Below are 26,146 nucleotides of genomic sequence, written 5' to 3'. Positions count from 1 at the left end.
AAAGACCTTTCCCGATCCCACATTGGTTGTCTCAGTTACTGGCATTTGTGAAGTGCTGCCCTGTGGCAGGAGCCATTTCTCTTGATAAAGATCATATAAGTTCTCAGGGTGAGGAGCGAGTATGCCTGTTTCTAGTGTCAGTTTCCTTTGCCAGCTAAATGGTTGTAATCAGATTTTTTAGGCTGGTGGCACTGGACACACAGTAAGGTATTCCCTCAAATTTCTCTTGAAAGTTTGCTCTGCTCTACCATCATACAGTACAACATACAATTACATTCTGGAACCTGTTTGAATTATGAACAAGGATTGGGCAGTCTGAGTGAGGGGCTGTACTGTGTTCCATGCCCACTTTACAATGTTTTCATGTAGATCTTTGGTTTAGGCACCGGCGTAACAGTATGCCACTCAAGGAACATTTTCCAGCAATTTCATCATTTCCAACTTTGGCTTTGGCACTGCTTTGTTCATGACCACACAGTCACACATGGTCAGCTCACTGTTCTGGAATCGATAAAGGAAAGTTGCTCCCAGGACCACACTTTCACACTTTGAGTCCTGGAATATGACATCGGGAAATAAAAACTTAATTGATGTGATAACCTGGAATTCAGTACATTAAGGTCATTGGCTGACTTTATTTTATTGCTACATAACATTGCTGAGACTAGACCTGACCAACTGAAGCAACCCCAGATCATAACACTGCCTCCAGAGGATTGTACAGTGCCTGACGGGTGCACCGCCTCATGCAATTCCCTTCTTACCCTGATATACCCAATGGTCGGGGATGGGGTCAATCCACATGACCTTTCTTCCATTGCTCTAAGTAGTCCAATCTTTATATTCTCTAGCAAATTTAACAGACTGTGTATAAGTGGGACAACATGTTAATCATTATCATTTGTCTCATCCCCTTGCAATGCTGACAGTGGGATATGATTATGAATATAACCAACTCATATACTGTGCAATTCATGGTGAATGGGTACACGGCTGTGAGATTCATTTACACAGTGAGAAAGGACACAAACAACCCACATTTTGAAATGTTTTTCTTTGAGCAGCTTGCAATAATGTTTTTGTTCCACCCTTTGAGGCAAAGTTCCAAAACCTTACATCAGAAAGCTTAACCACAACTTACAGTCTTTGCTCTGGCTTTTGAAGCAGAAGTCAATTGATTTAAAATCTTCATAATTTCTCAATGTCTTGTTCATCTGCAGTAAGATCTCTGAACTTCTAAGTTCACAGAAACTAAAGAGACGAAACCATCACCTTATGTTATAATGTTATGTGTCTTCAGTTCTATCACCTTTAAGACTTTGGGGATGTTACTTGCACCAAAATATTCTCTCCTGTATGTGCACCAGTATTTATGGATCTCACTGAGCTGTACTCACATTCTCATCTTTTTGGCTAAGGATGGTGATTGCAAATTTTATATTATATCTGCACAGTACAGTTACTCCAACAGCATAGGGGTAATCTTACAGAACTAAAATTGCTGTGTAGTTAACCAGTTTTGTCTGATATATCTTGGTATAATGGTATTTCCTGAGGCTTTGGATGAGGATCACGTTCCATGATGGTGTCCTCAGGTGCTTGGCTACTACAATCGACGTGGGATCAACCCTGAAGCGTTCTTGAGAGAGATTAAATTCATTGCCACTGACCCCGAGGAGCATTTCTTTAGTGTGACAGATGAATCTGCTCTGAAGGACATCGTGGATGCCTTGGGAGAGAAGATCTTCAGCTTGGAGGGTAACTTTTAGTTCAATCTCAACTTAAAAGTGAATGCATACTTTTCTTCTGCATGCATTAGCAGTCAAAGCAAAAGATCTCACACACTGTTACACTAATCCAAAGGTTATTAATTACATGTCTTGGATCTAACTCGCCTTATAATAATATGCCACGAACCATAGGTACAAGTCAGAATGGAACTGCGTTTGGACTACAGATGTCACAGGCAGGTTTTTCTTCACATATTGTTGAGGTAAGTTTGTCCTTTGATCATCAGCTTTGCTTTAAAACTATATAATAAATGTATTAATAACATAGATTTATTTAACTTGAGGGTTGTACAATAGATTTTGATTCTGTTTTTACAGTATGCTGGGAAAGCATAATTTTCTAAACCTAAAGTAAACCTGGGAATATATTCTTTTGATGTCATGTCTTGTCATCTCAGTAATTAGTACAGGAGGCACCAGGGTAGTATAGTGGTTAGCACTGTTGCCATGCACCTCCAGAGTTCCCGCCTTGTGCCTTAAGTCTCCTGGGATAGGCTCCAGGCCTCCTGCCACCCTCTATACAGGATTAAGTGGTATAGACAATAAGTGAGTGAGTGAGTGAGTGAGTGAGTGATTGATTGATTGATTGATTGATTGATTGATTGATTGATTGATTGATTAGTATGGGGAGTGCTGGCAAAGTGGTAAGGGTTTGGGCTTCAGGTCAAAGGTTAGTTTGTCTGCTTCCAAACATATGTTCATATATGGTTTATAAATATACAATACAAATAAGTCTTATTATTGAACTGCACACATGTACATTATATAAACAATAACTGTTTTTTAATTATTATTTTTAGGAAATATACCAGGTTTGTTTCATATGTATAAAGATGTGTTATTTAATTAATTAATATAAAAAAATGACCAGGTTATATATTTGACTTCTGAAAATAATTTGTATATGTTGGATAGATAAGCTGAAAAAGCTTGATGAAGGGGGCTGTGACATAGACTTTTGTCCAATTCTTATATAAACTAGCCCTGTGGCAGATGAGTCTCTCTCTATCACAGGCAGAAGCACTGGGAAAACCTTTTCTGGGAAAAATAACACAAGATCATACCTCACATTGTTGGATCCCTAGTGCTAGTCTGAACAGTGGCATTTTGAGAGTGAAGATAATGTAATGGAAATTTTCTTTTTCCTTGTCTCTGACTTTTAAATGAAAAGCAGCCACATATGGTTTTGTTGAAATCAGGCTCTTTCAATGAGGGACATGAGGACAAAAACATTCTCACATGTCGTCAGCTTTTCTGCGCATAATTATGCATGTCATTATTAAGGAACAGTTTAGATTTACTTGCTTGTGACCTATTAAATGCTAATTAACAGCACCTTTATATATTTCATTAAACAACATGGGCATTATATATAAAGTTGGTACTAATAAAACAAAATCATAGGAAAATACATTTGAGATTTTAGTTCAGTAGCTTGGCCCTGTGACACAGACATGGAATATTGGAATATTGAACTCCCTGCTGTTTACCTCCAAATGCCAAACACTCTGATCCGTGAGACGCTTTAATAGATCACATTTGCAGACCTAGTCCCCTGTTAGCAGAAGTTTTTTCCAATTCACATATTTTTTTTTCAGTTTTTTCTTTTTTGCCATGTTATGTCTATTTTAATACAGTATGAAATGTAAAAAAAAAAAAAGAATACTAAGTTTTAAAAAATAATAATTGAAAAAAATGAAAGTTTTTTAAAGAATAGTATCCCTTTTGTTTAGTTGAGGGTGGTCTTTGGTTTAGACTTTGAAGGATAAAAGTTCAGGGTGCTCCTGAGGTCCACATTATATTGGCATGAATTTGTAGAAATACTGTAGTTGAGTATGAAACTTAATGTCAGACATGAAAATAAGGTTGAAATGCTTTTTATAATATTTAGAATTTTTTGGGTTTAGTATCAATTCTATAAACTTATAATAATCATAACTGTGTCTGAATAAATATCTTTTTTTTTGTTCTTCCTTTCCTAGAGACAATCAGTCGGTCTATATGCTCCTTTTCCTTCATATTTTTTGCCTCCAAAATATGCCATGCTGTTACTATTTTAGCAATTCATTTGAATACTATTTTTCTTCAGTTGTATCCCATGAAAGATGCCTATAAATATTAATAAACTAATAAAAGGTACTGAGATGTGCATAGAGCTTAGAACTGACATCACTGAGGGAGTTTGTCTGTGCAAATGTGCTGTGGCAGTCAGTCAAATTGTCCACGTCGACGTTCTATGAAAGAATAGTTGGCTAGTGTGTGAGCTGGGAAACTTTGAACAGCTCTCCTTATTTCTTGAGAGCTGTAGCACTGACTCTTGTGTCTAGTGCAGGAGGTTTTTAATTAACCTGTGAATTTGATCCAATTTTTTTAAGGATTTGATTTAGGAGTAAAAATTCCATGTGGAATTCAGATAAACTTGGGTTAAGCACTAGGTTAGTGAGGGTAATGTGCTGCTGTTTTTTTTCTGGTATGGACACACACACACACACACACACACACACACACACACACACACATTACCAATTGTGAGAGAATGTGTATGCAGTGTTCATATTCTCTTATTCATGAACCTGTATTGCTCTTTCTAGCATCTCTGTAGAATTGAGCATTAGAAATGAGCCATTAGTATATATGTAAGTGTCCTGCATGCATGCGATTCTACCGGCTACAATATGAGAATGATCAGTACACCTGTTTTTTTACACATTTTTTTTAAAATATGTTTTTAACTCTAGCATGCAGTACAGCAGTCAGATAACTGTTAAAGTCATTACAGTAAGATAGACTCATGAAATAGGTGTATATTGCTGCTAAACTATTTCCGCTTTCATGTATCTGTTTTCCTTTTATTAGGAAATAATTTTTTTGCCATTACAAAATAGGTTAGGTATGAAGGAACAGCCAGTGCAGAGCCTGTTGAAGCGAATCATTCTCTCCCACTCTTTATGTGACTTTTAAGGGTGTAATTTTAGCTTTTACTTTCTTATTAGTTGCAACAGGTCATATTCAGGCCTTGAACAGCAAGGATTTTTTTTATTTGCAAGGGACCCTGCAAAATTCCCATTTTTCATTTTTAAACATTCAGGTGAGTCTCCAGTGTGCGTATACAAAAACTGCGACCTATTGCGACCTTACATAGGAAGAAACCCTCTGCAGCTTTTTGCCCAGTTCTGCTGTTCTCTGGTGGGCGTGGCTCAGCAGTAGCTAATTTACATAGACATGAAAACTACGCAATTAAAGAAGAATGAAAAAATATAGATAGTTTGAGGTATAACAAAGAACATTTTATCTTAGAGGTATTTCAGCTGGGCCATTAACACACTTTGGGAAACCTCTGAGACCTGATTTAACTTAAAAGTAATTTAATTTATGTGACTTTAAATGTGTGCGATATAAGGATAAACATATGACGTTTATGCTCCAAAACAGACCTATAGTACTGTGCAAAATCTTAAGCCACCCTTTATTTCTTTATATTAAATGAAATTAAATGATGTAACAAATAATAACACAAGTTTTACCATCACAGGCTCCAAAATACCTAAAAATATATTTTAAAAATAGGTTGTTTATGTAACAACCTCTGAAGCAACCTCTCTTTTCTGTTCCAACCACTCATTCTGTTCCACAGCATCACCAGTATACTAATCATCGGCCTGATCATCTGTCGTCATCTGCACCTGTTTCTCACTGGTTTATGTCTTACTTTAGATAACTTTATGCTAGACTGATTTATGAGTCACTGTGTGGCTTGACAAACAAAAAACTGAAAATGAGAGCCAAAAAAGTCCTTCAGGAAGGCTGGAGAATTGTTCCTCAATACTACATAAAAAAATATGGACTCTGAAGTCTGGCACAAGACTTTTGCCCGATAAACGTTCTGTTTAAATGAATAATTGATGTTTCTACAATAACCTGAATGTGTGCCCATACTGTAGGATGGTGTTCTGGTAGGTGCTGTAGGGGCTTATGAGTGGAATGGTGCTGTCCTTAAACAGACACAGAACGGCAATGTGATTCCTCCCAAGGCTTCCTACCTCAAAGAGTTTCCTGAGGAGCTAAAGAACCATGGAGCTTACCTGGGTGAGTGAGACAAACTATGTACATGTAATGATGCAGTAGAAGTGGAGAGGGACAAAGGGGCCAACTGCTTTTTTCTTTTTTTTTTTTCAAATGGAGCTTAAAAAAGGCTATGTTAATTTAAATGACACAAAACCAACAACAACATATAACTTTCCTACCACAACAATATTTATTTAGCAAAAATAAAGCAAAAAAAAAAAAACATGCAATACTAGAGTAAGTACCCCCATGATTTAATAGCTTGTACTATAAATCCACCTCCATCAGCAATAATCTGAAATAATCATTTCTTTTATGACTTTATCAGATTCTGACATTTTTGAGGAATTACCATTTTTCTTCACAACTTTTATAAAATTGTAAAGTTGTGATCCACAAGATAAAAGAAGCCCCGAAGAATGTAAATTTCTGCGTTTTGTGGAAGCCTGATATTTACACGCCTACTTAAAATAAAGGAGGTAGCATTAGTATACAGTAGCATAATCAAGCTTCCAAGGAAATTTACCCCTCCATCTCCTTTATTTATTTATTACCACAAAAGGAATACCAGAGAAATACAATATGTTCATCCCATCAGAAAGTCTTAGTTAATGTTTTGTGCCTGTGACTCTAGGTTATGTGGTGTCCTCGATCGTATCAGCTCATTATGGCCAGCTGTATGTAGCTGGAGCTCCTCGGTATAACCACACAGGCAAAGTGATTATCTTCACGCTTACCAACGTGGGCAACCTGACCATATTACACTCTCTAACCGGACAACAGGTAACTGTGACACTGCTTTATTTACTCTTTCAGCATACCATTCTCTATTTTTTAAAGTTTACCTATTATGATTATACTGTAAGGTATGTATGTATGTATGGATGGTTGTTGTAAAATACATCTAGCTCAAAGTATGTGGATTTTACCAAAAACCCAAGATAAAGTATATTGGAATTAATTGCTTGGTCATTATAAAATATCTAGATGCATGTGGAGTGTGAGTAGTGTCATCTTTATCATTTCATACTAACCAAACCAGCAAGTCTTATTTCAAATAGCTCTGGAACTAAGTAGGCTTAAGGTTATCACTGTGCAAGTAATTAAGCTAATCCAAAACTGAGGCTTTAAGGAATTAAACTGGTAGGAATACCAACTGTGTATTGGAACATTTCTGTTCTCACTCATTCTTCATTTGGCACAGGTAGACATAGATGGTATCATGGTATTAGATTAGGAATACTGTAGCTGTGATGATTGATTGAGGTTCTTAATGGAAAACACATTTATAAATGGAAGACATTGTCTAGACGTAATCCCCTGGTCCAGATGAGATTTGACACTACACAACATGTGCAGCTCATATGTGTGTGTGAGAGGGATCTTAGAGAATGTGATCTCAGACAGACCATCTTCAGACTGGATGTGTTGAGTTTCTTTCTTGTATCTAAACTTCTGATCAATGTACAGTACATGGGTACCCGATGTGTGCTGAACCATATGGAACATGCATAGATATAACTTACATGAGTAAGAAAAGAGCAATGTGACAAATTGTTTCTTGATCCAATATAATTTATGTAGTCTGGTTTCTGTTTGTCTCCTTTTATAGATCGGCTCATATTATGGCAGTGAGTTAACTCCCCTAGATCAGGATGAAGATGGTTTGACTGATCTGCTGCTGGTGGCTGCTCCTATGTTCTTCAGCAAAGGATGGGAAACAGGCAGAGTTTACATCTACAGGTTGAACCATCAGGTAAGCACTATTCAAGCATTACTATTACAAAACTCCTGAATGATCTTCTGCACATAGTACAATAACTCTTCTTCATCTGAAGGGACATGTTCACCTGGAGGGTTTTCTTGAGCCAGCAGATTGGGCTCACAACTCTCGCTTTGGCTCCGCCATGTCCTCTATGCCTGATCTAAATGGTGATGGTTACGGTGAGCTGGTGGTAGGTGCCCCTCTAGAGGATGATCACAGTGGTGCAATCTACCTCTTCTATAGCCGGCACAATGGTGTTCAGCCAAAGTATAAGCAGGTAGAACTCAAAGCTGTTACAGTTTGACAATATATTATGTAAGTCCCGGTGGAATGAATTTCTCATTATCTCTTTATACTTCTGTTTTGTCAGAGAATAGCAGCTGCAGACATATCCTCAGGCTTGCAGTATTTTGGTCGGAGTGTCCATGGTGCGTTGGACATAAATGGAGATGGACTGGCTGATTTGTCTGTAGGTGCTCTTGGTGCTGCTGTCATACTATGGTAAGTCCTTGGCTCGTAGAAACTGACAGCAGAAGAAGACAGCTATTATTGCTGGGGTCAGACAGGATACACCACCCCTAGGGCAGAGAGGGTTATGGGCCTTGCTTAATGTTGGTCACAGTAACATAGTGACAGAGCACAGGCTGGAACTAATAGCCTTAGTCCAGAACCTTAACCTCCACTATTTACTACTGTACAACATAATAGCTATAAAGTGTCTCTCTATATATTTTTACTGCTTGCCTCTGGTTTAAATGAACAGGTCTCGCTGCGTGGTCCGTGTGCACCTTGATGTTCATTTTGAGCCATCAAAGATAAATGTGTTCAACAAAGACTGTGTGCGAGGAGGCAAAGAGGTGACCTGCATGGCAGCCAAAGTCTGTGTCACCGTCAAGGCACGGACCCTGATGCAAGGAACACAAAGTGTGGGTATGTATTCACTGTAACTCATCTTTGCAAAAATATCTTGGAGCAATTATGACAATTTAAATAATTATCGTCTGCTTTAAAGATTTAGCCTTAAAGTAGAAATGATTGGTTGTCTATTTGCATACACATGAGCACAGACACGAGAGGTTGTATAGTATTTTCCACCTAACTAGAATAGATTTTTTTTCCTAATGTGTTAGGCCACAGAAAACACAACCATAGAAACCACTATAAAACAGGGTCTGTCCCTTTTCTCTCCCTCTCACTTCTCATCTGGATCTAATTTATGGAACTCTCTCTCTCTCTCTCTCCCTCTCTCTAACCCTCTCTTATATACGCAAAAAAAAATACTCTCTCAACCTCTCTCAAAACAGGGCTAACTCTTGGCTGGTATTTTCTCAGTCTGGTTTAGTAGAGCGATATTTAACCTGTTCCATTCTGTATCTTTGAAAAAAAAAAGAGAAGCTTTTCCTTTATTAAAGGATATTTTACCTACAATAATAATAATTTTCCATTAAAATAAGCAAAACTCTCTCTTTAACAGTAGTCATGGATCGCAGATCCAAGGTGTTTATCTATTTATAGTATTTATTCACTGCAGAAGAATTCTGGATAACCAGCCAAAAATTATGAAAACAATGGATTTGACAAAAATGAAGTTTTTCTGCCAATAGTATCCTTGAAAATATCTTTGTTTTAATGAAGACATAAATATAATTTACCAAGATTACTTTACATTTAAATTTTAATTATTTATTTATTGCTGACAAAGAACATTGTGTTTAAAATAAAGTCTTAAATGACTTAAACTTACAGTTGGGCAAAAAAGTATTTAGTCAGCCACCAATTGTGCAAGTTCTCCCACTTAAAAAAGATGAGAGAGGCCTGTAATTTTTATCATAGGTATACCTTAACTATGAGAAACAAAATAAGAAAAACAAAAATTCAGAAAATCACATTGTAGGATTTTTTTGTTTGTTTGTTTTATAAATTTAGACCTGTCCAATTCTTTTTTCCCCAATCTAGTCGTGTCCAATTCCCTTCCCGTCACTAGGGGGGGCTCCCACATTAAGGCTACTTACCTCCATCCAGCCAGGAGGGCCAGGGGGTGTCATTCGTTTCCTCCGAACCACGTGACACCAGTCGACCTCTTTTTTTTAGAACTGCTCGCTCAAGCACCGTTGGGGGCGGCATCACACACTCAGAGGCCAGCGCTATCTGCTTCCTCCGCGTGAACCACACGGTGGGACCTAGTGAATAAATTTGGATGATCCAGAAGAGGATTGGGAGAATGTCATATGGTCAGATGAAACCAAAATAGAACTTTGTTTGGAGGAGAAAGAATGTTGAGTTGCATCCAGAGAACACCATACCTCCTGTGAAGCATGGGGGTGGCAACATCATGCTTTGGGGCTGTTTTTCTGCAAAGGGACCAGAACCGATTCGTGTAAAGAAAAGAAAGAATGGGGTCATGTATCATAAAATTTTAAGTAAAAAAAAAATTCCTTCCGTCAGCAAGGGCATTAAAGATGAAACGTGGCTGGGTCTTTCAGCATGAAGGAACTGCTGAAAGAAGTATTTTAAGGTCCTGGAGTGGCCTAGCTAGTCTCCACATCTCAAACCCATAGAAAACCTTTGGAGGGAGGTGGAAGTCCATGTTGCTTATTGATAGCCCCAAAACATCACTGCTCTAGAGGTTGACCTTCAGAAAACGTTTGACCTCTGTCATTACCAACAAAGGGTATATAAAAAAGTATTGGTTTGCAAGTACTTGTACTTGTACTAGCCAACTCAGGGTTTTTGTCCAGGGAAAGTTGAGAAAATCCTGACCCAACAATATAGAAGAGCTGAATGGTGATATGAATTGCAATGGTCCAATGTGCTCTTCAGTATTGCCTTAGCAGTGCCACAGGCTGGTCACCTCTAGGCCATGCTGCATTCATGCAGTAATTTGTGTGAAAGAAGCCCTAACAAAGTATCAGTTCCATAAATTAACATGATTCATGATGATTCAAAAGCGTTATGTTTATGGAATGCCAATCCTTTTTTATTGATTTTAGGTAATATTCTAATATTTTGAAATACTGGATTTTTTTTTCCATGAGCTGTAAGCTATAGATATTGAAATTAAAACAAAAACAATCACTTTTTGCATGTAATGAATTTAGACAATATTAGTTTTTCACTTTTGACTTAAATTACCAAAAAAACATGATATTCTATTTTTTCTTGAGATGCACTAGTATGCTTAACCGTATTTGAGAATGTACAGTAAGAAGACATCGAATTCGAAAGTAGCAAAAAAAAATTAGCTTTAATACCCAACCCACAGCTACAGCAGATTTTGTAAGATCTAACAGCATCTGCATGTTAAACAAACCAGTATGTTAAAGTGTCACACCAGTGCCAAGGATTGTGGGTGTTAGACATTTATCTTATTATATTTTATTATATTTCATTTTCACTTTGTCTGTCACTTGGTCTCTGTTTAGCCCTCAAACAGAGCTGGGCATTTGATGAGAGGCGCTACAGTCCCAGAGCAGTGCTAGATAACACCGATGCACAGTCTTCTGCAAATATCTCTGTCCTGCCAGACACAACGCACTGTGAGCACATTCACTTCCATGTCCATGTGAGTCTGACATCACCCCTTTAAAAGTCTATGCTAATTTTATTATCAGTTCATTAAAAGTAAACACACAAAAAAGAATTTATATCAGTATATATATTTCCATCACAATACTGTTTATTATTATTAAATTACATGATTTAAAGGTTTAAAGGGTGATGTGTATCAAAGTCTGGTTACTGTGTATAGGAAACGACTGATTACACTCGGCCAGTGGTGTTCAATGTGGACGTGGAACTGCAGAACCCAGATGAAGGCCCTGTATTAGATGATGGCTGGTCCACCTCACTACGTTTAGAGGTAACTCACAGCTAAAAAAAAAAAAAAGCCTTAAGTGACTAAAGTATGCTGTAGTAATGCTGTATTGCTATGCTTAATGTGAGGTTAATGGTGATTCTGCATCACATTTTTTTCCTCAGCTGCCCTTTTGGAATGGGTGTGAGGAAGAAGACCAATGTGTACCTAACTTGATGCTACAGAGTAGCAATGACCTTCTTGACCATAGGTGTGTGTTAATATAAAACCACACACAAACCTGCAGTACACAGACTAGACCTGAAAAATGCTTTTGCGTGTTGTTTCACACACAAGCACATATATTATGGCAACCCTCTGTACGCTGCTCCACCGGGTAGACTTGTATGTGCCTCTGTTCTTGATTCCAGGCAATTCTGTGCTTGGAGAGAGTGTGCTACATGCCCATTGTGTGTCCAGACGGAGACGAGGGATAACACTGAACGTGTGATAGAAACCAGCAGGAGAAGAGTATTGGTGGAGGTTCGACTGGAGAATAGAGGAGAAAATGCCTACAACACACAGCTTCACATTTCTCACTCAGCAAACCTGCAATTCTCCGGGTTGATGGTGAAGGTTTGCATCCACACAAACATACAATGCACATTGGTATACTGTATATACCAGCCATAACATTAAAAAGGCAATAGCAGAACTGCAGCTCCTTTGAGTGCTGTGGGTTGCAGGGTGAGGCATGGATCAGAATTTTCTGTTGCATTTCATAAAAGCTCTGTGATATTCAGCTGTGTGGATTTTGAAGGGCAGATCAACAACATTCTTGTGTGCTAATCACCATAGACTGCAGGCTGTGATGCACTGGGTGTCTTGATACCTCTCTATCATGTCATCTTTTCAGTGCTGCTGGTCATGTCATCTTTTCAGTGCTGGTTCAGTGTACTGGTTTAGAATTGATAATCAATGTTATTAAATTCAGTGTTTTTAGTGTTGTGGCTGATTGGTCTATATGCTATTGTTTAGTATATGGCTGATTTATTTTTCTATTAATTTATACATTTCTAGATTTTTTTCAAATTTTTAAAAAAAATTTTTTTTTTACAAATTGATATTTTGATTTACGACACATTGTGTTTATTCGTGAGCCAGTTTGAGAGAAGAGCCTGAGGGTAGAATGTTGAGTTAGGAATCTAAAGTATTATAGTTAGCCATTCTTGTATGATTAATGCTAAGGTGACACGTGTGTTGCTTGCATTTCAGTCTCCTCCCGATGTAGAAATCAAGTGTGAGACAACTGAAAGTCTACAGAGGAACTGCAGTGTTAGTGGTCCACTGTTAAGATCTCTTGCTCAGGTGAGAAGAACACAATGCATTCCACTTACCTTGGACATCATATTTTACCTCAGTGCATTTGAGCTACCGAATGTAGAACTTTGCTAAATAGCAAACTAATCAGATAAACAAGATTAAGCAGATAAAAAGCTTGATTTTGAGTGTCATGCTGTATTTGGTAGCTGTTCACTCAACTCTAAACATGAGGTCCAATGATGTGTCTCTATTCAAGTGAAGGAGACCATCATTAGCCTGAGAAAATAGCAAGAGTGATAGCAAAAAAAACATTTGGTCGCCAATACAATATTCTTAAAATGGAGGAATTAACTGGCAAGCTCAGAAACAAGAAAAGGCCTGGAAGACAACTAAAGTGGAATCCTGTCCATGGTGAAGAAGAACATTTGAACAACATCTTGCCAAGTCGAAAATACTCTTGAGGTGTGGCAATGTCACGGTCTATTGTCAAGAAACGGCTTTATGAAGTAAATACAAACACTTTACCATGAGGTGCAAACCACTGGTGGTTCTTTTTTTGCCAGATTCTTTGAACTGATGAAAGCAAAATGAACATACCAGAATGAGAAGGAAGAGAAAAGTACAGAGAAAGAAAACAGCAGATCCTGATCCAAAGCATACCACATCATCTGTCAAACATGCTGGATGCAATATTATGGCATAAGCATGCATAGCTGCCGATGGAACTGGGTCACTGGTGTTTATTGATGACCTGACTGCTGATTAAGTGGCAGGATGAATTTTTTTAAATGTATAAGATAATAATCTCTGATCAGATTCAGCCAAATGCTGCAAAACTAGTAGGCTTCATACTGGACTGCAGATAAATAACGACTCAAAATATACAGTTAAATCTAGCCAAGAGTTTCTACATGCAAATGAAAAGGATATGTGTGTGTGTGTGTGTGTGTGTGTGTGAAAATGGCTGAAATTCCTGAATGAAACTTTTGTATGATAGTTATCATCACATCATATGATAGTTTCATTCTAAATATAATGTGGTGGTGTACAGAGGCCAAATGCCAAAAAGCATGTGATGATAAAGGGTAAGGGTCAGCAAATGATGATGAAGGGTAAGGGTCAGGGGTTTGCTAATGAAGATAAATCTGAAGCAAAACCGTAGAAAATCAACAGAGACACAAATTAATTTTAGTGCACATTACACAGGAACAGTCCAGAGAAAATAGTAATTCATCTCTTTCATTCAACTCTCAAGTAGTAATAAGCCTATCGACTTCAGTTTCTCTTCTTAAGCATAATTTATCTTTGCAGAATTCTTAACCATTTTAGAGCATGCACACATACACACACATACACAGACATACACACACACACACACACACTGTATAGATAGATAGATAGATAGATAGATAGATAGATAGATAGATAGATAGATAGATAGAATTTCTAAGTCATTCGCGTGATGTTAAGTATAGGAGATTTTTTTGACCCACTTTGTCAAACAGAGTTTTTTACTAGGTTTTCATTTTTGCATTCTAATAGTTGCCCACAAACCTCTGCCTCTACCAGTTTTTGTCGCTTTGTGTTTGTATCTGAATCTAGATCTTCAGGGATCCTAAGGATCTGTTTATAAAGCATGTTTATGAATCTTTGTGTAAAAAAAAGACATTATATCCATGCAGTCAACAATGCAGATTGTTGCTTAATTTACCATCCTTTCATCCTAGGTGTCCTTCCGGTTGGAATTGGAAATTAGCAGATCTGTTTTTCTGGATTACATGCAAGTTTTGCTTAAGGCATCCAGGTAAAGTTAAATATACTGTATTACAGTTTAAATAGTGCATTCACACAGTGAAGAGAAAAGTCACAGTGAGCTGGAATTTTCTTAAATGTATATTTTATGGGCACAGAAGTGGTGTGACAGGAAAAGCATTTGGCCCGTAGCCAGGATTTTGCAAGCACAGATCCTGACAAGGCACAACTAGAAAATAAAGAAGCAGGGAAATCTCTCTTACTGTACCTGCCAAGCACAACAACACTCAACTCATGCATATACAATGGAGTAGATAGCACTTCCCTCTGTGTGCATTGAGTTGTCTTGTGATGCATGAGCAGTAGTTGGAAACCATGCAGTTTACAAAACATGGAGCTTGAAAGAATGTGTTAGGCTTCAGAACCCTAGTTGGTAGTAGTTGTTCAATAAGGGAGACCTCACTGATAATGTAGGTGAGAATTAACAGATGAATAAATTGATGTATGATGGATCATATAAACCACGATCGACCACAACAACACCACATAGCATTAACACTAAGCAATTATATTATATCAGTAACCTGGTGACAGCCTGACTGGTCCAATCACAAAAAGACCAGGCAGAGAGTTCAAGGTTGTTTATCTGACCTCCAAATTCCCCAGATCCCAATCCAATAGAGCATCTATGGGATGTTCTGGAAAAACAAGCCTGTTTCTCTGAGGCTGCATCTGGCAACTTACGGTATTTAAAGGATCTGCTGATAGCGTCCTGGTTCCAGACACCACAGTACATCGTCAGAGGTCCACCATCTCATGTCGCAAGGGGGCGAAAGTTGTTTTGATGGCACACTAATCTTTTACGTTTTAATGTTATGGCTGAGGGCACAAGAAATGTATACAGTACACTCCTCAATAGTTGTTATCTATGCCCTTTTTAAAAACTCACATTGAATTATAGCAATTTATAGTATTTTATTTCCCCAAAAGCTATCAGTAGTCACAACACTGATGGTGCCATCATAATTTTTTTGGGCCCCTCTGTATGTACTGTACATATTGTATGTATATGCATGCTGATTTGTGTTGAACAGCTTTTTGCTTTTTTTAGTGATGGTGAGGAGATAAATCCAGAAGACAACATTAATAATATATATCATCCTTTAATACATGAAGCTGATATTCTCTTTACAAGGTAATAAACTAACATAACCCATGTAGATGTGTGAGTCATTCATTCCTTACAGTATTCAGAGCTCAAAAGTGTTCTCAAAAATTGTCATACATGGCATAACCACTATCACCTACAGTACATCATCCACTGTATGTATACCACAGCACTGATACATGCTCAATTATGAATGTGTTCTTTAATTTTCTATAACAACACGCCTTGAACTATGTTCTCTTAATGTGCTTTTTTTAATATGTTATCATTTCCATAGTAATGTATTGCTATTGTAAAACAATAAATTTTGAGGTTGTTACTGTGATGTTGTTTTGTGTCGGGCCACATCACATCACCCCATCACTGATTATATTCCTCAAACAGCATGGTCTATAAGAAGTGATGTTTTTAAGTGCGGAAAAGAGAAAATACACTGTGCACACTTTTATTTAAGTACAAACCAAAAAAATAGTATATAAACTGTGTAGCTAAGTTTTTTTTCTGCTTTTATTATCCAGGGATTCCAGCCCTGTTCGCTTTCAAATTAAGTCTGTGCCTAATCTAGGCTATGCAGGAGCAACTGGACCTACCTTCAATCTGTCTTATCAGGTAGTACTCAATCCCTCTTCCTAATGCCATAAAGTTGCTCACATTTCTGGCATTTTTGTGGCAACTTTGAAAAGTAAAGATGATTATTTAAATGATAACTTTTCCCCCTTACATTACATTACATTGCAGCTCCAGAACCTCGGTCTGTTCCCTGTTTCTCACCTGCTTCTGACAGTAGATGTTTTTTCTGTGACTAAAAATGGCAATCATCTTCTCTATATCTCAGATATAAATGTCAATCAGGTAGGGAATGAAATAAAATTTACATTCAAATTGTCTTTTATAAGTAAGTACCTGTGTTTACTTAGTGGCTTTGTTGGCTTCTTGATATATATGTATAAAAAAGTAATTTCTCTACCTGTCCCAAACTGTATATTGAGTCTTAAGGAATTTAGCTAGCTGATTTCTAACTTGCTTGCCCAGAAGATCTCTTCTGCTTTCTAGTAATTAAGTATATCTGTATGTGGTTTGCTGTTCAGTGAGGATTCACAGTGTATTCGTGCTTACTTTAGAATTCTGGCTCTCAGTGCACAGTTCCACGTGTCACTGGAACAGATGTGCCCTCAGATGAAGACCTTTCACTCACCCCACAGCTGGTATTTATCTGTTTTCAGTATTTTACAAAAGATAAACACTGGCTAAACGGAAAAGATAAAGACCTTGATGACTGTACAAAAAAGCATTTCTAGTCATTCTTATTGCAGTAGACTATAAATGTAAAAGATTACCTGATTTGTTTGTCATACCTCTTCAGGTCTGAGTCCACTCCCTGTCATTTACAAGTCTGTATCTCTTCAATATGCAGTCCCTATCCATATTTCTTGTTTATTAAAACAGAATTTGTCGACTGCTGGAGCTATCTCTGCACAGTGCAGGCTCATGCTTCAACCCCAACAAGATATGAGTGTGACTGTTGCAGGACGGCTAAACCTTCACACGCTACAGCAAGTAAGCAGCTGGACTTTAATGCATTGTGGCTCCTTTTCAGAAATTCAGTTCACTTACTCTGGTTTTAATGTGTTCAGTGTGGCAGATCAAGCCCTAACCCTACCATAATGTTTCTTACAGTATCTTCTCTCTTGTTGATGATGATGAAGGGAGCTGGTAATCTCTCAAATTTCATATAAAAATAACTTATTTTTAGATGCATCATTTATAATTATTAGTAAATACATTTATTGGGGAAAATGACGACCTTTCCACTGATGGGTTCTGTCAAGTGCTTCAGTACCATGGCAACTGCTTATAAACAACAAAAGCCTCGCAACATTATTGCTGAAGTTGCAACTACACAAAAAAATGCATTTAAATAAAGAATTACATTTTAAACAATCTACATGTCTATAAAGAAAGCCATGTTTGAAAGCCAAGAATAAACATTAGTTTAAATAAAATTGTGGTAGCACTGGTTCTGTCACGTCCCGACTCGGCACGGTTATGAGTGCATGTCAGCATATTATTCACTTGTGAAATGATCATCTTTTTAAGCTAATGTTTATAACACTGTTGTTTAGTCTTGTATTTATTAAATGAAATAAGCTATTGTATTTCCCTCTCCCTCTCTCTTGGCACTATTGTCACAGAACACATCACTGAAAGCTCTGCTAAACGTGGTAACAAGATTAAGAACTGAATTGCTAAACTAGGCTAGTAATACCTACTAGAGAGAGATGTACTGCTAAGCTCGTATATAAAATCTTTTGTTACTTTTACTTGTTTAAACTTGGAGAGAAGAGAATACAAGCTGACCTGATTGCTGTTCCTACAATTTTTGTTTTTTTAATTTGTTACCAGAAAAGTAATTCCAAAATATCAAAAAGTTGAAAACACTGATGGCTGCTTTGACACAAGGGGCAGGAGGTGCAATTTGTGTAGGGAGCATCCGGCTCTGGCATAAAAGTGTTATCAGTGCAGTAGTGTCAGGTAAAAAAGTACTTCTTGTATTTTGAGCAGGTCAACTTCAAGGCTTTGGAGCTGGTGATAATGGCAGCCATTGAGTTGAGACCAAACAGCCCTGTGTTCCTGCATGAGGAAAGACCTACAAGACATGTGAGCACTACAAAATAATGCTACTCACAACTAAACACTTTACAGCGTAAAAGCCAAGTAGTAAAACTATAATAAAGAAAGCAAATAATAATAATAATAATAATAATAATAATAATAGAGAATAAAAGATTTTATTATATGTGCAAATGTAGGTGTGGCTTTCTTGAAGAATCTTTAATCTGGGAACGGTAAAAGACATTTCCCAACACGATCACATCATCATCATCATCATCATCATAATAATATAGTCTGTCTAGTAAACAGTTGTTTTGTGATTCAGAATCTTGTATGCAGATAATTATTTGGTGTAAATAAACAGATACAAAATAACCACTTACGGTAAACTTGATGGGGTCTGATGAAATTCCAAATCAAGTTAAAACCACACACTCTTAACTTGCATAACTTTCCTATATTAATACAGTATATCCTACATTGTATATATACTTTTTTTGTTTTTTATAACTGCAGATAATTCTGGAGATTAGGAAGGATGAAGATTACAAAATTCCCATTTGGATTATAATCGGAAGCACTTTGGGAGGCCTACAGCTTTTGGCTCTGCTGGTGCTAGCTCTCTGGAAGGCATGTCATTCTGATTCATTATTATATACCATTCATTATCTCGCATATACACTTAGTTCCCAGTTTATTGGCTACTCTAGTATCTACACTAATCACTTATTTGAATCAGGTAAACCTAGATATACAGTCCATCTGATAACTGTAACCAGTCAGGTTCCACTACTCTGTCAGTAAATGAGGACCATAACAGAAACTGGTACTTATATTTTACTTGGATGTTAGACTATTCTCACCAGAGCAGTGATACTGACAAGGCAGTGTGTGTTACACTGATATGGGTCATCAGATATCAGATACTGCAGCATTGTGGGCTGTGTTTAAACAGAGGCACAAGTAGTTTTAAAATCTTGCAGGTACACAACCTTAAAAAAACGTTCAAAATACTCATAACTTCCATTTTTTAACTGAAGATCCCAGAGCATTAAATCAAACGTGTCCAGGTGCTGTGTTAAGGAGGTAAAGAAAGACATTCATGTGCAGGTTACAGGGAATCCCTGCCATCTCGCACACAGCTTATCTGAGTCTATTTTATTGGAATAAAACAGAATATCATGAACCATTACAACTAATTTTACCACACATTTAACTTGGGAGATTTTGCAATAAATATCTGCCTACCAAAACCCCACAGTACTAGATATCAGCTGCAGCACAGTGGTGGAAGCTCACACTCATGTTAACTGGCAGTAACACAACGCAGATGGTTCAAAAGCAGTTTGATATGACTTAGAAGCAATTAATAAGGAGATCAAGTGTTGTTTACGATGACAACACTACCATGTGTTTTCATGCAAAGTTCTTCAATGACTGGTTTTAAATGTGGGCTTTGGCAGGCAGCTGCTCTCCACTATTTCCACTACAGCGGACCACCAGCGAATGTTTTTAGAATAGACCTTAATGACATGCACATCTATTTAAAAGTTTAATAAAATACCTAATACTTTAAAAAAATGAATCAGAACCAGAGATCCCTTGAATTAGTGGAACACTAATGTCAGTTACTGCTGTGCTGAGAACATACACCACTTAAATAAAATCTAGTCAGCACTAGCCCTATAGTGGCCCGTTTCCACTGAAGGACAGAGTAGACGATGGCTGACAGATTGTTCATGGCAGAAAGGTGACTATTTACAGTATAAAGTAACCAATATGTTTGGTCTAAGTAAATAAGTTTAGTGTTACCATCAGAGGTGCTGCTTGGGACCCCGGGCCAGTATGGGGCTGAACATGGCTGACACACTTATTTATTATTTATTTAATAATGGTGATTGTTAAATAAATTGGTGGTATTATTTAAGATAATGGTGATGAACGCTGGTTGGAGAGGCATTCAGCAAAATTTTTCCTAGGGCCCTAACAGACTCTAGAATCAACTCTGGTTATCATAAAATAAATACATAATACGATATGTGGAAACTGAGTATATTAGTTTTTACTACAGCATGGTTGAATGCTTAATATTAATTGGTCAGTAGGGGTTCATTGTTTTTGTATAACAGCAGAAGTAGTAATGAACAATTGATATTGTTACAATACATTGTTGGTTCTATATTACCAGCTCATAAATAGGGACTTGCCAAACAGATGTTCCACACAATTTGATATTACATAATGCACAATTTTCAAAGTTAAATATATGAGAGATATCTGAGATATGTGAGGGAGAGACAAGGAAAATGAGCATTAATTGCCATTGTGGTGAGAACAGGAACTAAATTGGCTCTCAGATGTTACACAGTATTAAATATATATAGACCATTAAAATGTGTGTTGTTCATTAATGAATAAAATCTTGTAATCATTTATGCTGTTATACAAAAATAGCCTTTAACGTCAATCATAGTGGATATGTACATATTAGGAGAAAAAACTCACTTTAGGTTCTGTTTGTGCGTAGCTGGGATTCTTTCACAGGGAGAGACAACGTGAAGAAGACGAGAAAACCACAGAGCAGCGGTAAAGCCATGGTGTGCGCTTTCCCTCCCAAGGCTATAACTCAGGGATGCTCCAGGAGCATGGGTCCGTCTTCGAAGCACTCTGGCTATTTCTTACATTTGTCATGCACTGCTGAGCCCTCCCACTTTCTCACAGGACCCAAGTGATCTAATGCAGTAAAGATGCAGATCTCTGATGAGTCATATAAATTATGACAGAAGCCTTGAATGTGGCAAGGCCTGATTTGTTAACATTATAGAGCTAAAAAGAAATGTGCGAGTTGTAAATTGAATAAATGTACAGTACTAGATGAAAGTACAGAGAAATGCTTAAAAGGATTAAATAGAACGCATTGCATTTTGTATTATAATGGTCGCAAGTAATCATTTAATTGTTGCACAGGTCATGTGAATGCACTTGTCCATATAGACTTGAACTAGTAACTAACCAGTGACAAAAACAGCTCCTTTTGAAACGGAGTATGGCAATGTAATATAAAATATACACATTAGACATCGGCTTCAATAGAGATGTTTCATCGCACCTTAAATGAACCATGGATGCATCTTCTATACTTTAGGCTGACATTTATTGTTTAACCACTGTAACAGAAGCAGATATTATACTTCCAAGTTCAGCTTTTTTTTTTTACATTTTGCAGAACAAGAACATAAGGCAATGTTTAATACGAAAGAGCTACTGCAGGGTATAATAAAGGTCACTCATGGGAATAAGTGTGTTTTGGCTTTTTATTGTTTGTTTTTTATTGTAAAATGGCTTCTTTTTAAATGTACCTGCCACTTTTAAATTGAATTAAAATGATATATTTAATATGATTGAGTGAGAAGAATGTTATATATATATGTATATACATTATATGTATATGTTCATGGTGTTGGGACTACGATTTATTGGTTGATATGTTGAACTTGGATAGTTGTTTGGTGAATAATTTGACCCTAAAATCAACTATTTTGCCTTAGTTTACATCATTATAGTTAATAAGCGTTTAGATCAACCATTAATCACTTGCAAGTAACGTTTATTATTCTATTATTCTGATCTATTTAAAAATACAATCAAAGTAATGTGGAAATTAAAAACTCTCATCTCTTTCTTTAAAAGAGATAGCACCCAGCTCATATCTACTATCTGGATATTGCAAGATCAATACAATAAATTTAATTCTGGAAAAAAGGTTTGGCAAAGTGTGGAAACATGTGTGGAAACATCAGACTATAGCAGGAGAAGAAAAACAGCAAACTGCAGTATGTGACTGGTGTCTAAAAAAAGAAAAAGCAGCATATTGTGCCATCTCCACTTTTAGCAGGCAATTGATTGTAAGCCACTTGACTCAGTGGATGTACAAACATTTCCATATAAAGCATGGAGCATACAAAAACACACGTTATTGCAATATACAATACAGTTAAAACTGTCCCTGACAGTGTGGCAACTGAACGTGAATAAATAACCTATGAATAAAATCTTGAATTAGACTGTATGAAGCAGAGATTACAGTATTTAATGTTGACTTAATATTGGTTAATTCGATTAAAAATAAAAGTACAACGTCAGTACAATCACCAGTTCTTAAAAACATAATTCAAAGACTCTCAACATTTAAAGTCAAGTTTACAGACTTTGCATCTTCCTGGCACAAGGAGCCACACGCAACATGTTGCTTTCTCAGCTTTTAATAAAAAGATCCAAGCACCATCCAGAATAAGGCCACACAAGACATGGCAGCACACAGTCATGTAGATATCAAATGACTTTACAACGGCATGATGTTTTTGGAAAAAACAACAAACAAACAAAAATGTAAAAAAAAAAAAAAGAACCTGTTACAGGCATGACTTAGTGTATTTGCTAAGAAATTTGTCTACAGTCTGGTAAAGAAGGTTTAGACTTTAGTAAATCATTTCTCTGCTAATGTTTCCTTAGAAAATAGATCTTCTGACAATGTTTTAAATATTTTTAATAAAATATGTTAATAAAATAAAACTTAACTAAATCATCCTAAGCAAAGTGCAGTCTGTAAAAGTGTTCTCTCAGTAGATTTTTAAGTTCAGTTCATTATCTATGGCCCCAAAAATGCACTGAAGAGTTATTTCAATACCTTAAATCACTTTTAACAAAGGGGAAAATATATTTTTTTAAAAACTTGATCAAGAATTACCAGCACCACCAGATCATTTAAAATCTTTAGAATCTGAAAGAAATATAAAGATCAGTGAAACTCAACGAACTCCTCTAGACTTTTAGGAATCTGGTCTCGGTAGAGGATGTGATGCTGTCGGACAGCCCGAGCAGCTAGGCACTTTAAACTCATTTTCATCTGCGTTTTCAGAAGGATCTCCGAGACTCCTGTGGTGCTCTTGTCCAACGGCGTCTTCTTCTGCTTGTTTGTCATGTCAGTATGTGCGCCAGCCTCGACCAGACTGATGATGATGGCGTGCAGTGTGAGGAAGTCACTGATGGGCCGATTGTACTGCACGATGAGGTGCAGAGGGCTGTTTCCTTCATTATCGACGCAGTTCACCTGAGCGCCACAGTCCAGCAGGATCTTGGTGACATGTGCATTGGGGAAGCTGCACACATCATTTGTGTGGAAATCGTCCACCGGGGTGCTGGAACTGGCAGCCAGGTGGAGCAGCGATGAGCCTTCTCGGGTACGCGGGTCGAGTCGGATTACATCATATATCTGCTTGTTAATGCGTGCACGGTCCTCATCATTGCACTGCGTTTTAGTTGAGATGCACACCAAATAGAGAAAAGTAAAAACGTTCGATTCATAGTTGTCGGCGCACGCCGGACGCTCAGCCTCTGAGGCCGTTTCCAAGCGTGCCATGCTGCGCCGGATCTCCAAGACGCTGCAGCACAACACTTGCTCAACATCCACAGCCAGGACTGGCTCCTTCAGGTGCACCATCTGTGAAAAAACTTGTGCAAAGCGCAAGAGGTCCTTGTGTGTGTTCCGGTTGCTCCTTTGACGTAGGTGCAAGGCATGTAGCCATAGCTTAATGCACTGCTCAAACTCCATGTTGTCGGCATAGACGGCACCACGGTATATGATAGGATGTGAAACATCTACGTTATCCGATCCCAGGATGCGCTCACGGACCATGAGACCTTCCATGTGCAGCGCGTCACGGTCCTGCCTGATAGACTCCAGCTCCTGAGGAGTCCTACACTCCATACGACCACCATAAGCTTCCACAGGTGGCGGGAGATCTTTGGCGATGACCCTCTCAAGGTCGCGGTAGCGCTCTAGCATGGCCAGATACAAGTAATGGTACGTCTTAAGGATGTCATAATTCTCACGGTCATTAGCGAACGAAGCTCCGAGCAGTTCTAATGCTTCGATACGGCTGTGAGGGTCGCAGTCAGCATGAGAGAGAAGCAACTCGACAACGTCTGCCTTGCAGCTTTCTGCCGCCACTTTGAGCGGCGTCATGCCGTGGCCGTTCACCACCATTGCTGCCTGACATCGCACTAGTTCCTTCACAATTTCCAGATGGCCAGCCTCTGCGGCGAAGTGCAGCGCCGTGGCACCACAGTGAGCTTTCGCGTTCGGGTCGGCACTTTGCTCTAACAAAAAGCGCACCACGTCTGTGTGTCCCTTATAAGCAGCTATCATCAGGCAGGTGTTGTCGTACTTATTGGCAATGCTGATGTCGGCGTTGTGCTCCACCAGGTAGCGCACGATATCCAGCCGGCCATCGAAGCAGGCTGCCCGAAGAGGGGTGGAATTGGTCAGGGTGGTGTGGTTCACGTTGGCATTGTGGGACACAAGAAGCCGTACAACTTCAAAGTGTCCTGCACCCGCTGCGCACCAAAGAGCCGTGGCTCCATCGATCACGTACCTATGAAGGTGGAAAAGAACAAGGAATTTGTGGTCGTTCAGAATTTGCATGTAGGGTATTTGTTCTAGTCTTGGACATTATTCTTACCCGTCAAACCTGACAGTCCCGGTTTGCTCAGTATCCACTCGGTAGTGGTCCAGAAGGAGACGAACCACTTTGTCATGGCCGTTCCTTGCTGCTATGATGAGAGGAGTCGAGCGCTGGCCAGCCAGCTGTGTTATGTAGTCCAACAGGTAGCGAGTCTCAGAGGGAGAATGGTTGAGTAAAAGAGCAGCTAGGGTCAGGACTCTGCCTTCACTGGCCGCTTTATAAACGTAGCCTGCCAACGACTCCATTCGGGCCGCCGGTTCTTCTTCCGTCTGCGTGAGTATCGCCCACAAGTCTGGCTAAGACGCTGCCCGGCTCCCATTAAAAACTCAGACTGAGCCTACAGGCTCATGGGGAAGATCCGCACGTGCTCGACTGTATCCATGAACGCTTAATGAACTGCTACAACAATATAGTGACGTATGACCCTTACCTAGTCTTGTTGTCAAGGGTAACAACCAGGCAGTGTTACATTCCCCACCGAACGCTCAAACTAAGCTCATTCAAGCATAAAATGACCTAGATATCCGCCAAGTAAATGAGTTCCCTGCGTTAGACACAGTGTGAGACTTTAGCTAGCTAGTTAACGTTAAATAACAGCCAGTTTGTTGTTGTTAGCCAACTACCTACAACTAAATCAACACGGAAATGTCTCCTGGTCGCTTTGTGTATTCCGTTCTTAACGTTATTCAATTACGTTCAATGCTTCTCACTATACAGCCAACGTAAACCGCAAATAGGTCATGTCTGCTTTCACAATTTATGTCAAACAGCTAGCAGCTTCCGGAGTGTCCGGAAAAGACCTACTTCCGGCGTTAACTTCCGGTTTTGGCAGTCTTTCGATCTTTTAAAATAAAAGTCTTCTTATCAATGAAGAGCTTCACAGCATAAAATGCACCAGATTTAATAAAAAAAAAAATAATAATAAAATTTCATATTAAATTAATGCAATAAAGAATTTAGGCTGTTTTGAGAGCAAACGAGACCCGAACCAGTACCGGGTCAGTCCCGTGTTCCTACTCATAGATATATATACTGATCTATGGTTCCTACTGAAATTAAGTGAGTGTATTTTCATCCTATCTCCACTAGGTGGTGGAAAGATACCCCCAAAAGATTGATTTAATGTTTGTAGGGTTTCTATTAAATTCTACTTTATAAACTTGGCCTGTGTTTTCTAAGCAAAAGCTAGCTCAGATTAGGACATATAAGTTATTTATGAAGCTTCCTACTCTTACTTTTAGACACGAGTAGGACTACTCTTAGGCAAGCGTGTGAAGTCACTGTTAACCAAACTGAGAGGTGCAAAGTAGGCTACACGTTATAGTGGAAGTTGTAGATTTTATTTATTTTTTT

General features: G+C 38.2%; 2 protein-coding genes across 3 annotated transcripts in view; one reads left to right on the top strand and one right to left on the bottom strand.

The window, feature by feature from the left end:
- The window catches only part of itga11b (integrin, alpha 11b), a 29,525-nt gene extending 6,848 nt beyond the window's left edge, over positions 1-22,677 (top strand). Inside the window, exons 9-30 of one of the 2 annotated variants that reach the window (XM_053482741.1) lie at positions 1,596-1,758; positions 1,923-1,993; positions 5,732-5,876; positions 6,490-6,638; positions 7,468-7,611; positions 7,694-7,897; positions 7,991-8,121; positions 8,384-8,550; positions 11,043-11,182; positions 11,369-11,479; positions 11,599-11,684; positions 11,845-12,043; positions 12,689-12,781; positions 14,464-14,540; positions 15,600-15,683; positions 16,175-16,265; positions 16,395-16,508; positions 16,778-16,861; positions 17,103-17,213; positions 18,219-18,314; positions 18,786-18,899; positions 20,797-22,677. In XM_053482741.1, coding sequence (XP_053338716.1) covers positions 1,596-1,758; positions 1,923-1,993; positions 5,732-5,876; positions 6,490-6,638; positions 7,468-7,611; positions 7,694-7,897; positions 7,991-8,121; positions 8,384-8,550; positions 11,043-11,182; positions 11,369-11,479; positions 11,599-11,684; positions 11,845-12,043; positions 12,689-12,781; positions 14,464-14,540; positions 15,600-15,683; positions 16,175-16,265; positions 16,395-16,508; positions 16,778-16,861; positions 17,103-17,213; positions 18,219-18,314; positions 18,786-18,899; positions 20,797-20,859 — 2,637 coding nt within the window. In that variant the 3' untranslated portion in view covers positions 20,860-22,677. Of the gene's footprint in view, positions 1-1,595; positions 1,759-1,922; positions 1,994-5,731; positions 5,877-6,489; positions 6,639-7,467; positions 7,612-7,693; positions 7,898-7,990; positions 8,122-8,383; positions 8,551-11,042; positions 11,183-11,368; positions 11,480-11,598; positions 11,685-11,844; positions 12,050-12,688; positions 12,782-14,463; positions 14,541-15,599; positions 15,684-16,174; positions 16,266-16,394; positions 16,509-16,777; positions 16,862-17,102; positions 17,214-18,218; positions 18,315-18,785; positions 18,900-20,796 lie in introns of both variants that reach the window. The other variant, XM_053482732.1, reaches the window with a different exon arrangement.
- Positions 22,073-25,571, bottom strand: fem1b (fem-1 homolog b). Its single transcript, XM_053482753.1, has 2 exons — positions 24,791-25,571; positions 22,073-24,703 (listed from the first exon to the last, which is right to left on the bottom strand). The coding sequence occupies exons 1-2, from the start codon at positions 25,036-25,038 to the stop codon at positions 23,068-23,070; spliced, it is 1,884 nt and encodes a 627-aa protein (XP_053338728.1). The 5' UTR covers positions 25,039-25,571; the 3' UTR covers positions 22,073-23,067.
- Positions 25,572-26,146: the final 575 nt, after the last annotated feature.

This window comes from Clarias gariepinus, chromosome 2 (genome assembly GCF_024256425.1).
Source record: "Clarias gariepinus isolate MV-2021 ecotype Netherlands chromosome 2, CGAR_prim_01v2, whole genome shotgun sequence".
NCBI classification, from domain to species: Eukaryota; Metazoa; Chordata; class Actinopteri; order Siluriformes; family Clariidae; genus Clarias; species Clarias gariepinus.
The sequence above is the reverse complement of the archived record's forward strand: the minus strand, read 5'-3'. Positions and strand labels throughout refer to the sequence as shown.

Bases quoted from the DNA above. Each gene is read 5' to 3' on its own strand.
- fem1b (XM_053482753.1), bottom strand. From the start codon at position 25,038: ATGGAGTCGTTGGCAGGCTACGTTTATAAAGCGGCCAGTGAAGGCAGA. The intron at 24,704-24,790 runs GTAAGAATAATG...CCACCTTCATAG, and splicing joins GGGACTGTCAGGTTTGACGG to GTACGTGATCGATGGAGCCA.